We start from the raw sequence: 15,249 nt of genomic DNA, 5'->3' as shown, positions 1-15,249 counted from the left end.
TATCTGCTATGTATCTATTTAAAAGCTTTTTGTCTAAGTTAGGACAGAACTAGGCAAAAAAGCTTTTAAATACGCCGCTCCTTCTTCCTACAATAACGTACTGAAGGACCTGATATTGTCAGAGCTGATTATTATTATTGGAGAATTTAAGTCCATTCTATGTGGCTGATATTTAATAGATATGCTATAGATAGATATGCTCTAGATAGATGTTCTAGATAAGATAGGTATGCGATAGATAGATATGTTATTGATAGATATGCTCTAGAAAGATATGCTCTAGATAGATATGTTATAGATTGATATGTTATAGATTGATTTGCTCTGGATAGATATGCTATAGATATAGATATGTTATAGATAGATGTGCTCCAGATAGATAGATATGCTATAGATAGATATGTTATAGATAGATATGCTCTAGAAAGATATGCTCTAGATAGATATGTTGTAGATTGATATGTTATAGATTGATTTGCTCTGGATAGATATGCTATAGATATAGATATGTTATAGATAGATGTGCTCCAGATAGATAGATATGCTATACATAGATATGCTCTAGATAGATATGTTATTGATAGATATGCTATAGATAGATATGCTCTAGATAGATATGTTACAGATAGATATTTTATAGATAGATGTGCTCCAGATAGATAGATATGCTATACATAGATGTGCTCTAGATAGATAGATATGCTATAGATAGATGTACTATACATAGATGTGCTCTAGATAGATAGATATGCTATAGATAGATGTGCTCTAGATAGATAGATATGCTATAGATAGATGTGCTCTAGATAGATGTGCTCTAGATATAGATATGCTATAGATAGATATGTTATAGATAGATGTGCTTTAGATGGATAGATAGATATGCTCTAGATAGATAGATATGCTCACTGAAGTTGTTCACTTGTCTCAGTGTATTTTCATCAGTAGGTGGCGACAGATCTCAGTGTTGCAGCAGAAGATGCTTCCCTGCAGCTTCTTATTTCTGTCCTTCTCTAACTAACTTTTGAGGCATTTTTCTGAATGTTTGCTGTGTTTTTTTTGTGGCTGTATTACTGTCACAGCTGGTCAACAAGAAAAGGAGAACAGAGTGCTCCTCCTCTGGTTTTGGTTTAGGTTTGGAGACACCTGTGGGTAACCAATGAGGTAGTTCCTCTGAGCTGCTGAGGAGGAACTAAATGTGGATTTCCAATAAAATCTTGAATGAAACCGAGAGCAAAATCTTGTTCAATGGTTTAGGGGCCAAAATACATTTCAGATCTTCTGCTATGTTATGAACCATCCAGACCTCTCAGGTCATCTGGATCACGTCTGCTTAGTGTCCCCAGAGTCAGATCTAAACATGCAGAAGCAGCGTTCAGTTTTTATGCACCAAATATTTGGAACAAGCTCCCAGAAACCTGCAGGACCAACTCCAACTCTGCGTTCTTTAAATCAAAGATTAAAACGTTCCTGTTTGCTGCTGCCTTTTATTAAACCAGATAATGATCTTATACGGCACTAGAGCTTTTACTCTGGTGTGTTATATTCTATTTTAGCTTCTATCCTAGCTTTTATATTTATCTTGTTTTTATTTTCTAATCTTTAATGTTTTTATAACTGTTTTAATTATGTCTTAATGTTCTTTTGCACTTTTATCGCAATGTTTAGATACGTTTTCTTTTTTTTCTGTACTGTTTCTTTTGTATGTATTTCATTGTTTTTATTGGATTGTTTTCCACATTTTGTGTACTTCTTCTTGTTGTTTAACTTTTGTTGTATTTTTTTTTTATTATGTTAGTTTAGATCTTTCTTCCTTTTTTGTTATTGTTTTTTTCTCCTGGGGTCCTGTGGCTTCTTGACCTCTCCTGACACATTTCTTTTTTTTTTTTTTCATTGACTGGATTTTGTGCAGTTTTATATATGTGCAAATAAAAAAGATATGCTATAGATAGATAGATATGTTATTGATAGATACTCTATAGATAGATAGATATTTTATTGATAGATATGCTATAGATAGATATAGATATGTTATTGATAGATATTCTATAGATTGATAGATATGCTATAGATAGATAGATGTTATTGATAGACATGCTATAGATAGATAGATAGATATGTTATTGATAGATAGAAAGATAGATATGTTATAGATAGATATGCTATAGATAGATATGCTATAGATAGATAGATGTTATTGATAGACATGCTATAGATAGATAGATAGATATGTTATTGATAGATAGAAAGATAGATATGTTATAGATAGATATGCTATAGATAGATAGATATGCTCTAGATAGATAGATATGTTATAGATAGATATGCTATAGATAGATAGATATGTTATAGATAGATGTGCTATAGATAGATAGATATGTTATAGATAGATGTGCTATAGTTAGATAGATATGTTATAGATAGATGTGCTATAGTTAGATAGATATGTTATAGATAGATGTGCTATAGTTAGATAGATATGTTATAGATAGATGTGCTATAGTTAGATAGATATGTTATAGATAGATATGCTATAGATAGATATGCTATAGATAGATATGCTATAGATAGATATGCTATAGATAGATAGATATGCTCTAGATAGATAGATATGCTATAGATAGATCGATATGTTATAGATAGATGTGCTATAGTTAGATAGATATGTTATAGATAGATGTGCTATAGTTAGATAGATATGTTATAGATAGATGTGCTATAGTTAGATAGATATGTTATAGATAGATATGCTATAGATAGATATGCTATAGATAGATATGCTATAGATAGATAGATATGTTATAGATAGATGTGCTATAGATAGATAGATATGTTATAGATAGATATGCTATAGTTAGATAGATATGTTATAGATAGATATGCTATAGATAGATAGATATGTTATAGATAGATATGCTATAGATAGATAGATATGTTATAGATAGATGTGCTATAGATAGATAGATGTGCTATAGATAGATAGATATGTTATAGATAGATATGCTATAGATAGATAGATATGTTATAGATAGATATGCTATAGATAGATAGATATGTTATAGATAGATATGCTATAGATAGATATGCTATAGATAGATAGATATGTTATAGATAGATATGCTATAGATAGATGTGCTATAGATAGATAGATATGTTATAGATAGATGTGCTATAGTTAGATGGATGGAAAAAAAATGTTCTTGAATATTTATGTAAAGCACTTTGAATTGCCCTGTTGCTGAAATGTGCTCTACAAATAAAGCTGCCTTACTAAAAAAAGAAACCTGTGAAAGAGAGAAAGCTTGACAGTGCTCGGAGGAGCGTGTTTCCGCAGCATGTTGCCGGAGGAGGGCGGGGTCAGGGTCGGATCGAGGCGGGCGGTGCTTACAGTCCTCATGCCCCCTCCTGCCCTCCTGCTCGCTGCGGGGGAAGAAGAAGCGTGAACTTGAACGCCACATTCAGAGCTCAGCGCAGAGGAGTCCAGGCAGAGGACAGACAGACAGACAGACAGACAGTCAGTCCTAGTCCTCTCAGTCCTCTCAGTCTGTCCACCACCGACCAACTTATCTGGAGAAGAAGGATTCTGTGTTTTGGAGGGTTTTTGTTTGCTTGTTGGAGACTCTTTCGCAGAGATGTCCAGGCGCAAAGTTGGAAGCAGACCGCAGCACCTGAGCGTGATTCAAGGTAAGCAGAGCAGCGATGTGTAGCAGGACACGTTGGACGCGGATGTGATGTTGTTTTTAGGGGTGAAAATCCACTTAATCCAGCTCACAATTTGGCTTCATTGTGAGTTTTACGCACATGGATTTGGAGACGCGCTGGTTACCAAATGATGGATGTTATTGTTTTTAATTCTTTTAAATTTTATTTATTTATTTTTTTTAAACTTTTTTGCCATTAATACAAATTAACAGGCAATTAATCATCACAACTGGGCCTCACCTGACACACATGTACACAAAAACAAAGTAACACCACATAAGGATTGAGTGGACACACATCCACCCACATATATACCTACAAAAACTATACATCCAAGACAATTAAGTTCATTATTCCGGACTAATCTATAACTAACATCCATCTCCTCTTAAAAATAGGCAGTTTCAGTTGTACCTGGGCAGTCATGTTTTCCATCATGTACACCTGTTTGACTTTTTGTAACCATTGAGCAATTGTTCATCCAGTTTTTAATTATTTACAAGCATGTAAAGTCGATTATATCTTTGTGGATCAATCATGCCAATACACAGGATGTAGGTAAATATTGAAATAAAGGGTTGTATTTTTGTTGCTGTGTTGTTCATGTGTAATGTTGCTGCAGCCAGTCAGAGAGTCATAGAGAGGAAGGACCGGTTTATTGGCACGCTGTGTATTCAGAGGCTACAGGTCCGAACATGATGATTAATATATCCAGGTTAGACCATGATCAAGTTTCTGTCTGGGGGGCAGTTTCTCCTCCACTGCTTCTTCTGGAGCTCATCTTCTAGCTGTTTGAAGCCTTTTTTAGAGAACTGGTTTCCATCCTGTTTTATTCTTGTTTTTTGTTTTTTTATATTTTTGGACAATTAAATAATGTTCCTCAATACAAATGTGGGAGATCCTATTCAGACTCTGCTTATGATCCCATTCAGACTGTTCAAACATGAAGACAACAGTGCAGCTCACAAAGAAACATGTGATGTTTGAAGAGGAAACAAGAGGGAAACTTTAAACACTTTGTTTTTTACAGTTCTCTACTGGAGACCAGTGGTGCGTGTCTGGTGTGACCACAGGCCCTGACTCAACTCTGTCTGTCTATGAGTGAGTGAGTGTGTGTGTGTGTGTGTTTCTTTCTTTCTTTCTCTCTCTCTCTCTCTCTCTCTCTCTCTCTCTCTCTCTCTCTCTGTGTGTGTGTGTGTGTGTGTGTGTGTGTGTGTGTGTGTGTGTGTGTGTGTGTGTGTGTGTGTGTGTGTGTGTGTGTGTGTGTGTGTGTGTGTGTGTGTGTGTGTGTGTGTGTGTGTGTGTGTGTGTGAGTGTGACCGCGCCTTGCAAGTCTGCACAAACAGCGCAGCCCTGAAACAGGAAAGGTGACATTTTTGAGTAACAACTGGCGAGATCCGACTTCAGACTGTACTGTCTGTACCTGTCCTGTATGTTAGCCAGGGCAGGTGGATCCAGTCCAGGCATCAAGGTGTGCCCATGACCGCGTTGAGCAATACTGACCCCCCTTCCTCCTCCTCCTCCTCCTCACCTGGCCTGAGCTGGAGGCCTTTCTTAAGAAATAGCCAAAGTTTGCTCAGACTCTGAGGAGCTTTTGGTTCAAAGTTGTGTCCACTTCTTTGCACTTGTCTGCAGACTGCATGCATGTCAAAGTGCTCCCTAAGATTTATCAGATTAGGAGCTGTCCTGTACATGTTTGTGATCACAGAAAAACACAGGATCTACTCTTATCTCAAACACCTTCAGTCTATTTTTTTTCTTCTTTTATTGCAATCCACTTCCTGTTGAGAAACTCCCGCTGCCAGCTTGTGGCTGGTAGGGCAAGTTCTAACTGTGAGTAAAAAGTGAGAGCTTTGGTCATGATGTTGCCTTTTTATTGAATCAATAACTTCACTTGTCAGCACATACATGTAGTGATTGTCACATTAATCTGAGGTTGATGTCATGCTGAGATGGACAGTTGGAGCTCCTCTCTCTCTCTCTCTCTCTGTCTCTGCAGCAGCCTCAGTCACAGAGCGGATCTGTTCTGGGTCGGTTAAAGGAAGTGGTCAGTATTGGCTGAGCAGATTGGCCTCGTTGCTTTAGAGCTTACAACTGAAACTCGCACTTTCAATCACCACGCCTGTTTTGTTGTTCCACTGAGGTGTAACAGTACTTTGGGTTGTTAATTTGTAGAACGGTCAAAAACTCCTAAGAGGAAATCCAGATTAACTGGGACTCTTGTTGGAGGAAGTGTGGATCAGCACATGTTGGTGTTGTCTGTATATTCAGCCTTTTTTATTTGGAGAGAAAGTGGGACGCTTTATGTCAAGAACACTCAGCTTCAGTATTGATTTCTCTCTGTGTATTTTGGAGATATGGCTAAAAAAAAGTGATGTGTGTAAAAGTGATATCTCTCTATGGCTGCAGATAAAAATGATTTAGAGAAACCGCTCTACGGACCTTTTTTATAGACACCGCCAACTATCTACGCTCCACCGAGAAAGACAAGGGTGGAAAATACTGGATGAAACGGGATGGTCTCAATGACTCCACAGATTATTTTCGTTTGCTCTTTAAAATGTCAGAAAAATGTGGAGTGTCGACGCCTGTCGAGTCCAAGGTGACGTGTTTTAAATGTCTTGTTTTGTCCGACCAACAGTACAAAACCCAAAGATACTCACTTTACTTTCACATAGGAGACTAAGAACCAGATAATATTCACATTTAGGAAGCTGGAACCTGTGAATTGATGCTTGAAAAATGAATTAAACAATTAATATTCTGTCGACTAATCGATTAATTACGGTGCTAATGGTGTTGAAATCCCTGTGCCTTGAACTGTGCTTGTGTTAAATGATCCTATTTGTCATGTTTTTGCACTGCACATCAGTTTCTCTTAAAAAATGTTTATAGTAGGTCAAATTAATGTAATCTCTGTTGGTAATTGAACTTTCTCTCTTCCCTCTCAGATGTCACTGACATGGCGGACGGCACCACTCCATCAGACGACCGGCCTCCTCCGCCTCCTCCTCCTCCTCCTCCTCCTCCACAGGTCCGAGCCCCTGGCGAGGGTCGTGACCTCCTGACCTGCGGCCAGTGCAGCCGGGCCTTCCCCCTCGCCCACATCCTGGCGTTCATCCAGCACAAACAGGGCGGCTGCCGCTCCCGAAGCCAAGCCCCGAACGCCAACGCCACGCCCCCCTCACCTGCCAACCGAGCACAGCAGCATCAGCAGCAGCGCGTCGCCGAGCCGGGTCCGGGCTACATCGAGCTGAGGAGAGGGGGCCGAGCGTGGGGGGAGGAGCCCGGCGTCAAGGTGAAGGCAGAGCACGGCAAAGCAGGTGAGTGCTTGAAGAAGCAGAAAAAGAAGGCAGGTTGCTAATTAGTGACTCTGTTTTTTGTTTTGGTATATATATTTTTTTCTTCAACCGCCCCTCCTCTTCATTTAACAACTGTCCCCCCCCCACCTCCCTCCCGAGTCCAGCTCATTAGCAAGCCGTTGCCATTAGCAGACCTGCGTGAGTTAGTGACGCACAGGCTAATTGTGTGGAAAGGATAGGCGTCAGGAGCGTTCGGAAGGCACCGAGGGTCCCCGAGGGCTCCACACTGAGCACCTGAGCTCCTTCTCATCTCCCTGACTGTCAGTCTCTGAGGTGGAGTGGCCAGGTAAACATGTTTCTCCCTCTCTGTCCTCCACTACGCCCTGGACAACAGAGACCGGACCCACGTCCTCACAGGAGCAGTGCTTTAACGCCCTCCTGGTTCTTGATGGTCGTGCATCACAGTATGACCATCACAGAGGAGCGGATGTGAGGCTGTTTCGTGCAGCTCTTCTCGCTGTCATGACACTGTAATGGAGAACGTTGCATCATGTGCAGCTCCTCTGCCATCTCCCACTGATCTGCCCCGGGCCGAGCCACCTGAGCTCCTGGGAATCTCCTCCATCCTCCTCTTTTTTACTTCATCTTATGCATCTTGCTCTCCCTCTTCTTCCCCTTGTTGTCATATTTATTTCTGTGTCCCTCTCTTCTCGTACTGTGCATCAGACATTGGCAGTGATTTTCCCTAAAGGTCTTCATGCTGTTTCCTTTTAGAGAAGAAGAGTGCGGACGCCGAGATGGTCGTGGCCAAATGTGACATTGTCACGGTGGAAGTCCATCAGCAATTCGTGAATTCTCATTAAAATCCTTTTTGAAAATTTCACGTCAAATTTGAGGAGACTTATTGTGTTTCTCCTGCAAAAGGTCAGATCTATTTGAAGGTCATGCTGTGTCTCTTTAGTGAGGGATGTTGCAAATGACTAGATGGACAGAGCATCTTGCATTGTAGGCACAAGTGCCCCTTTGCACGTTTTGAAACCCTCTCTGTCGTGCACACACATACGTTAGCAGTTCCTTCCTTTGTGTAACGCTCAGGGGACTGGTGCACGCACCATTTCCGTCCGTCCACAATCTCTTTGTTTTTTCTATTTCAGTCTGTTTTTCATCTCTCGCTCTCTCCGTCTCTCACTTACAGTCGGAGAACCCACGAGTTTGGTGATTTTTGTGCCCGCAGGATTATACAACAAACCTAACATGTGCACACAAGGCGAGGGGGTGGGGGGGAAGAGCACGACAGCTTGTGAATAATGGAAAAAGTGGATAAGTTTGGATTAAAGTTTTATTAGCGAATGTAGGTTGCATTTGTTTGGAGTCGGTAATTGCGATTTCACCCAGCTTTTAGTGTTTTTTTTCTCCTCAGATTTTACAGTTTGTGACGTGGACTTTGAGTTCTTGCATGTTGAAGCAGCAAAGGGACAATTTTTAATTGGACGTGCAGCCTTGTAAGTAATAGGAAGTCTTGTTGTTCGGTGGAGCATCTGAAGCTTCGGAGAAGTGAAAGAGCAGTTATCCCACAACATGAAGACCCTCCATGTATTTTCTGTATTCAAGAGAGAAGCGGCGAGGACGGAGGAGAAAAGGGAGTGGGATGGATTACCGAAGAGCCGCGTGCATCTGTCTCATTCCTTTTTATTTATTCTCCTTGTTTGTTTTTTTTTCCTCATCTCCAACATCCCCCCCTCCTCCTCATTTCTTCCCCCCATCTTCAACACACTTTCGCTTTGCCCTCTTTCAATTTCTCGCCCCCCTCCCTCCTTCCTCCTCCTCCTCCTCCTCTCTTTTCTCCTCCCTCCTCCTCCCAAGGGAAAAGAGATTCTGCCTGCTGCTCGTTAGTGCTCCCAGCCAATCTGCATTTTTAATTAGTAGTTATTGCTTCTGCTTAATATTCAAGTGCTACCCCGGGCCAAATGGGAATCCTTACAAAAAAAAAAAAAAAGCGAGGGGAGAGAGGGAAGGAAAGAGAAACCGGCTGGGTATTGTGTTTCACTCCAGGACCCCGAGACAAAAGCCCCCCCCATACTCCCCTCAGGGAAAGATTTGGAGGGTTTTGGGGGGGCGGAGGGGTGATGAGGAGAGCCGAGGTTGGAGGATGGGTCTCAAGTATGATCCGAAGGGGTGACATATTTTCGTGGTGTCTCTTGGCCCCCTGTACTACATTATAATCTTTTTATCTCATTTTCGTTTTATCTCCTGAGCCCTGACCTACCTATCTCTCTCTCTCTCTCTCTCTCCCTCTCTTTTTTCCTCCCGCTCTCACTCTTCACCCTATTTTTAAAAGAAGTATCTCAACTTCTCCTGGGTTTCTCCGCAGGCTAGGTTAAAGGACATGAACACCACAGCTCCTTTCGTCTCCAGACAGAGGGAGGGCGGGAGAGAGAGGAGAGTGGGGGGAAGAAAAAGAGAAAGAAACAGTTGCTCTCTTTTTCATCTTCACTCTCCTCCCCCCCTCCAGTAAAATACAGAAGGATTTGACTTGAGGAAACATGAAAGAGGCTTATACCAGAGTCCGCTTTGAACCTCTCCAAAAAAAAAAGAGAACTGTTTTCCCCCTCAATTTGGGGATCTTCTCCAATTTTGATTTATGCAGAAAGGCCTCATTTGTCAAGCAGGCTGAGTCAGTGCCTGATTTGCATAAAGCGTTCATTTTCTACGTTCTGCTAATTAGCAATTTGCAGCTTAATTGGAGAGTGGCTCTCAGTTAAGAGACAAAGCTATCCACATATAAAAATATCTCCAGATGTACTTTGCAACACGACTGTGTCTCTGTCGGTCTGTCGGCTTACGGAGACCTATTTCTCTATTCTGAGCACACTTTTTCCTTATTTTGGCGTTACTTCTTCATCACCTGACCCTCCTCTTCTTCGTCTTCCATTCATTTGAGTCCATATGAATGTGTCTGTGCTTTTATTCTGGTAGATGTGGCTTTTATCATCCTGATATTCATGTAGCTGTTCAGTATTTATAACTTTACGGCGTCTTTTAAGTCGTCGTTTTGATTTTCAACACGCAACTTTACTTACGCAGCTCTCACGAGATGGTTAAGGTTAGGCATCTATGTCTTAGGATAGGTCGTCGGGCAGCGAGTCTCGCAAGAGTTTTTGCAGATTTTCGCAATTTGCAGGTTACATTCTAGACACGACCCCAAAAACCCACTGTACACAACCTGCTCAGCATCAAACAGCAGACAGACACAGTTAGCGACCAGCTGGTGAACCTAGTGGATCTTGTAGCAGCTAAAGAGACAGATACTTCCAAATTCAGTTGGTGGAGACCAAATACAGAGCTAAAAGAGAGTGAAATATTGGACTTACATTCATCAGGTGGACACAAAATAAATATTAATGTTGCTTTGTATCAGTTGGATGTGTAAAAAGGCAACTTTTTGCTAAGTTAGCCGTATCGAGTTTAAAAATATGTCAGGTGTTGTGTCCACAGCTTGTTTCTCCTGCGCCCCAAAGTGGCCAGAAAAATCAGTTATTTCAGGTTCAAGTTTCAAAAGAGATATTTTTCTATGCTCTTGTATTCCTTACTTAACAACTATTAATCAAAATGCTAACTCAATTTTGTCCATCTTTGTTTTCCAGTGTCTGAGGAGCCCTCCTACTTCACCTGCCAGCAGTGCGAGGGTGTGTTTCCATCTGCGTGGGCGCTCTTACAGCACGCTCAGCACACACACTCCTTCAGCATCTACCAGGAGTACGAGGAGGACGACATGGACATGAGAGGAGGAAGAAAAGGAGGACTTAAAGGGCACAAGCCTGCTGCGGCCACTCTGGACCCTCGCCACCTGAGCCAAGCTCTTGCCTCCGCCTTTCAGCCATCCGCCCTGCGCCTCAGTCGCTCCCGTCAGACACACACCACCTCCTCCACCTCCTCCTCCAGTAACATGCAGGCTCTGAACTTCTCAGTGCGGCTCAGGGAGCTCGCCGAGGGGAATAACAACACCGCCACCGGCAGTTCCCCCGGAGGCCTGGTCTTGTCTCCGTCCTCATCTCCACCAGCAGCTTCTCCCTTTCCTCGGACCAGCACCCTCCAGTGGGACTTCCACTGCGAGCTGTGTGACCAGAACTTTCTGTCCCTGCGCGCCCTGTCCACCCACCGCCGGATTCACTCCTGCGACAGGCCCTATCACTGCGGAGTGTGCGGGCATGCCTTCGCCCAGAGCGGCCAGCTGGCCCGGCACATAAGGAGCCATCACAGGGAGGCTGGAGGTGGAGGAAGTGGATATGAGTCGGTGGAGATGGTCGTGATGGAGGAGGACTCAGGGAGGCACGGGATGGGAGGGAGGTTTCAAATGCAGCCAGCTGCAGTCATCATGGGAAAGGGAATGGTAGGCGCAGAAGCGAGAGCCCAGGGTCCCTCCGAGTTAGACCTGAGCCTGCCCAAACACCCGTCCATAGCTTCAGGCCTGATGCTGCTGACCTCACAGGTTAGACCGCCAGACAGGGAGCTGCTGAGGCTGTACCAGCGCCAGAGAGAGGGGGTAGAGGGAGGGGAGGAGGAGGCAGAGGGGCCGGGGGAGCCTCAGCACACCTCACCCTGCGCCAGCCCCTCTGAGGGCTCGCTGGAGAGCGGAGAGACGGGGGGCAGTGGCGAGAGCGGTATCGCCAGTGGCAACTGCACGCCCAAACGGCCGGAGATGGGCGACAGAGTGCGAGAAGTCGGAGAGTGGGAGAACGAGAGTGGAGAGATCATAGAGACGGAGACGGAGTGGAGCTCAGCCAAAGTCAGCGAGGTAGTGCAGGAGTGGCAGAGGGAGAACGAGCGGAGGAGTGTAGGAGGAGGCGTCAGCGGCGGCGGGGGAAACAACAGCAGTACTACCGCCAGTTCAGCTGGGAAGAAGAAGAAAGACGAAGCCTGCGAGTACTGCGGTAAACAGTTCAGAAACAGCAGCAACCTGACTGTGCACCGCCGTAGCCACACAGGTGAGCGGCCCTACCGCTGCGGCCTCTGCAACTACGCCTGCGCACAGAGCTCCAAGCTGACGCGTCACATGAAGACCCACGGCACGCAGGGAGCCAAGGCCTCCTTTCTGTGCCAGCTGTGCTCGGTGCCCTTCACCGTTTACGCCACTCTGGAGAAACACCTGAAGAAAGTGCACGGCCTTAGCCACGCCAGCGTGGGAGCGTACGCGCAGGCCAGCGCCGCAGACACTCTGGCCGCTATAAAAGCCGAAGAAGATGCGGTGGTGGTGAAAACGGAGGAGGACGAAGCCAGTTTGGATCAGATAGAAATGGAAAGCAAAATTGAGAGTGATGTGGTGAGAGGCATGGAGGTGGAGGAGGTGGAGGAAGAAGACATAGCGGCTGCTCTCCAACCTGAGAGCAACGCAGAGTTGAGCTTAGCTTTGACTTCTGCGCCATGAGAACTGTTCTCATTCACTAACTGACATTAAAATAGCACTGTATAGGATTTAAGTCGCCCCTTCAAATATAAAGAATTCGTCCCATCATTTAACGGACTGTCAACAGGAATCTAGTTTAAAGAAGAAGCAGCAGCAGGCGGTCCCGTCCTCTCTGCCAGCGCCGAGGCACAGCAGCATGTTCATGATTGTATGCAAAGCTGCTGGTTGAAACTAAGTGCCTACAGTTCTTTAGACCACAGAGCAAAAAAACAAGGCCATGACATTCAGCAGGGAGATTACCAGAGCTCTTGAACAGGAAGTGAACCGCCACAGTCCACGCAGACACAGGAAACCGATCACCATGTTGCAGTGCAGGATGCAAAAGACGAGTGATTTATCTCTCTGGCGACCCGCTGGACAGGTGGAGACAGACATTAACTGTCAGATAGAATAGAGAAGGGATTATATTGAATAAAAGCCGAGCAATAGAACGATGTTAATATATTTTCAGCATCAGTACACGGAGAAAGGTCATATTGTGTTTCCTGTAGCTGTTGCTGGTTTTTCTTTCGAGGAGACCTTTTAAAGACGTTTGAACAGACACGGGGGTGAAATGAATCCAAACACTGTCTGCCTGCAGTTTGTCAGACTCCTCTTTTTAAAGGCGCTTGGCTGTCACAACACTTGTCACTTAACGTAATGTTTACAGGGCTCACGGAGCCCGGCAAGGTTGTGCTCCTGACTTTGTGACAGTATGTGTGGATGATTTTTTCTGTTTTTTTCTAATTTTATAAATGTGAATAAGGAGACTTTAAAGCCTCATCTACTGATTTTTTTTTCATGATTCGTTTCTATGCATAAAAAAAAAATTGCAATTTTACATGTGAAACGGGTGTGTATTATTATTTTTCACTATTTGTACCTATTATTGTGATGGTAATTTCTCTCTTTCATTGTTTACATTTGTAAAGTGCCGGACTGCTTGAAGCTCGTGCATGTTTTGCAGCCATTTGAAACCGTTTTTTTTTGTTTGTTGTTGTTGTTGCTTGAATTATTCCTAATTTATGGATGCTGCATGTCGGTGATGTGTGTAACTGCTGAACTACAGGGTTGAGAGGTGCAGGAGTAGCTAGTCGGTTGGTGGAGTTTTTGTGGGAAGCACTTGGGTGAATGTGTTTGTTTGTGTGTACATACTGGGGGTAGGGGGGGACAAAATCCTCAGGTGACACTTCTACTTGAACCCTCTGTCCTGTGTGTCCAGAACATGACTCGGCAGGTCATAATTGCCGTGTCGTGCTTCTGCCAGATGTACGCAAACGAGGGTTTAAGAAACGCAAGTTACGCGAGAGGAAATCTGCTCATTTAACAAAAAAAAAACAGGACAAAGTTGTCAAGTAGAGTGCTGCCAATGTTTTCGTGACTACTGTGATGACTTTGTGTGACTTCTACTTGCATTCATGTCAGGGAAAACAAATTCTTGTGTGCGTTGTGTGATGAATGAGTGCAGTGTAACTGTTCAGGGATAATATTTTGTACATAGATTTGACATTCTTGCTGTTGCTATACTTATTATTGTTATTATTATTATTATTAATATTAACTGCCTCCACTTTTCCGAGCATCGTCTCCTTTCCGCTGAACACTGGCTATTGTGAAGCTCTCTGTCTTTGTAAACTTGACACCATTTTTGTAATTCACCTCCTCATGAGGAGCCTCAATAAAGAATTGAGGTGAAATGTTTTGTATTGTGGAGTCTTTTTCTGCTTGCGGTTGCTTTTCCGAACCCTTCTTCTTCTTCTTCTTCTGGTAGCCAGAACAAAGCTTTTGAAACTATTTTTAAGAATCTTTTTTTTCACCAGGATGTTGTCTTAGTCAGAGTGGGTCGTTTCTCCGAGGACCACAGTCAGCGCTGAGTTATTAATTTTTAATGCGAGTGTTTGGATTAGGGACCCTCACTCCTTGTTTACATCCCTCTGATGTTACTGGCTTTGTCTGGAAACGCTGTAATGTAATTCCAGCGCAGTGTGTGTGTGCGCTAGTGTGTGTGTGGATGTGGTGTCAGTCATCCTGCAGGTTGTGAGATGGGTGCAGCGAGGTGTGATGGGACACGGGCGACAAGCTTTTCTCAGGATACAAAATTGAGGAGGGGCAGTTTGGTTATTGTTTGTGGGCATGTTAGGAGGCAGAGCAGGGTGGGTGGAGAGTGTCAAGGGGTTGGGATAATTGCTGACTCCATTTTAAGGGCATAAAAAACCTCTGCACCAGCATCTCTGGCCTTAACCCCACCCCCCCTCTAATGAAAATGAAGTTCTATGATCCCTCTAGCTCATTAACAGCAGGTCTTTTAATGAGCTTTCAACAGGGTGGGGGCTGGGTAGATGAAGAGGAGGAGTGGGGTTGGATGGTGGAGGGTGTAGTTGGGGGTGGAGGGGGGGTTATTGCACCAGATGCACACACGCCCACTCCTACCAATTACCATTGTGTTATAGAGAATAAGGAGGAAGTGAAGACCGAAGCCCCTCAGACCCAGATGAGTCAGTTTGTCCGTTTCTCTCCACAGAGACGAGGAGGCAGAACAGTACAGGTGACATCCTCCGTCTCCCTCTGGTAAACGCTGCCCTCCCTGTCTGCCGGGCGCCACAGCGAGCGCCATTTGGTGCTCGTATGGACCCAATTATGTAAGGTAAGGTGATACACGGCAGAACACAGCACAGTAGCCCCTGCAGCAAGTGGATATCTTTTCCACATCCCAGAGTGCCCTTTGTCTTCCTGGGCCGCTGTCAAACCCTGCACAGGACAATGTCAGCACCCGAACCAGCCAATCACAGCATGAAGAGTTTA

At 43.9% G+C, this 15,249-nt stretch overlaps 1 protein-coding gene across 1 annotated transcript; it reads left to right on the top strand.

Moving 5' to 3' along the window:
- Positions 1–3,433: 3,433 nt before the first annotated feature.
- On the top strand, positions 3,434–14,144 carry znf296 (zinc finger protein 296). The gene is made up of 3 exons (XM_074642154.1): positions 3,434–3,684; positions 6,654–7,025; positions 10,649–14,144. Exons 1-3 carry the CDS (start codon positions 3,633–3,635, stop codon positions 12,427–12,429), a joined length of 2,205 nt encoding a protein of 734 aa, XP_074498255.1. The 5' UTR covers positions 3,434–3,632; the 3' UTR covers positions 12,430–14,144.
- The last annotated feature ends 1,105 nt before the right edge of the window (positions 14,145–15,249 follow it).

Source organism: Sebastes fasciatus, chromosome 7 (assembly GCF_043250625.1).
Source record: "Sebastes fasciatus isolate fSebFas1 chromosome 7, fSebFas1.pri, whole genome shotgun sequence".
NCBI classification, from domain to species: domain Eukaryota; kingdom Metazoa; phylum Chordata; class Actinopteri; order Perciformes; family Sebastidae; genus Sebastes; species Sebastes fasciatus.
Note: the sequence above shows the minus strand (reverse complement) of the source record. Positions and strands in the feature narration are given on the sequence as shown.

What these genes read in the sequence shown, in the direction of transcription:
- znf296 (XM_074642154.1), top strand. Translation starts at nt 3,633, where the DNA reads ATGTCCAGGCGCAAAGTTGGAAGCAGACCGCAGCACCTGAGCGTGATT. An exon ending in GCACCTGAGCGTGATTCAAG is followed by an intron (nt 3,685 to 6,653) that starts GTAAGCAGAGCA and finishes CTTCCCTCTCAG; the next exon opens with ATGTCACTGACATGGCGGAC. An exon ending in GGCAGAGCACGGCAAAGCAG is followed by an intron (nt 7,026 to 10,648) that starts GTGAGTGCTTGA and finishes TTTGTTTTCCAG; the next exon opens with TGTCTGAGGAGCCCTCCTAC.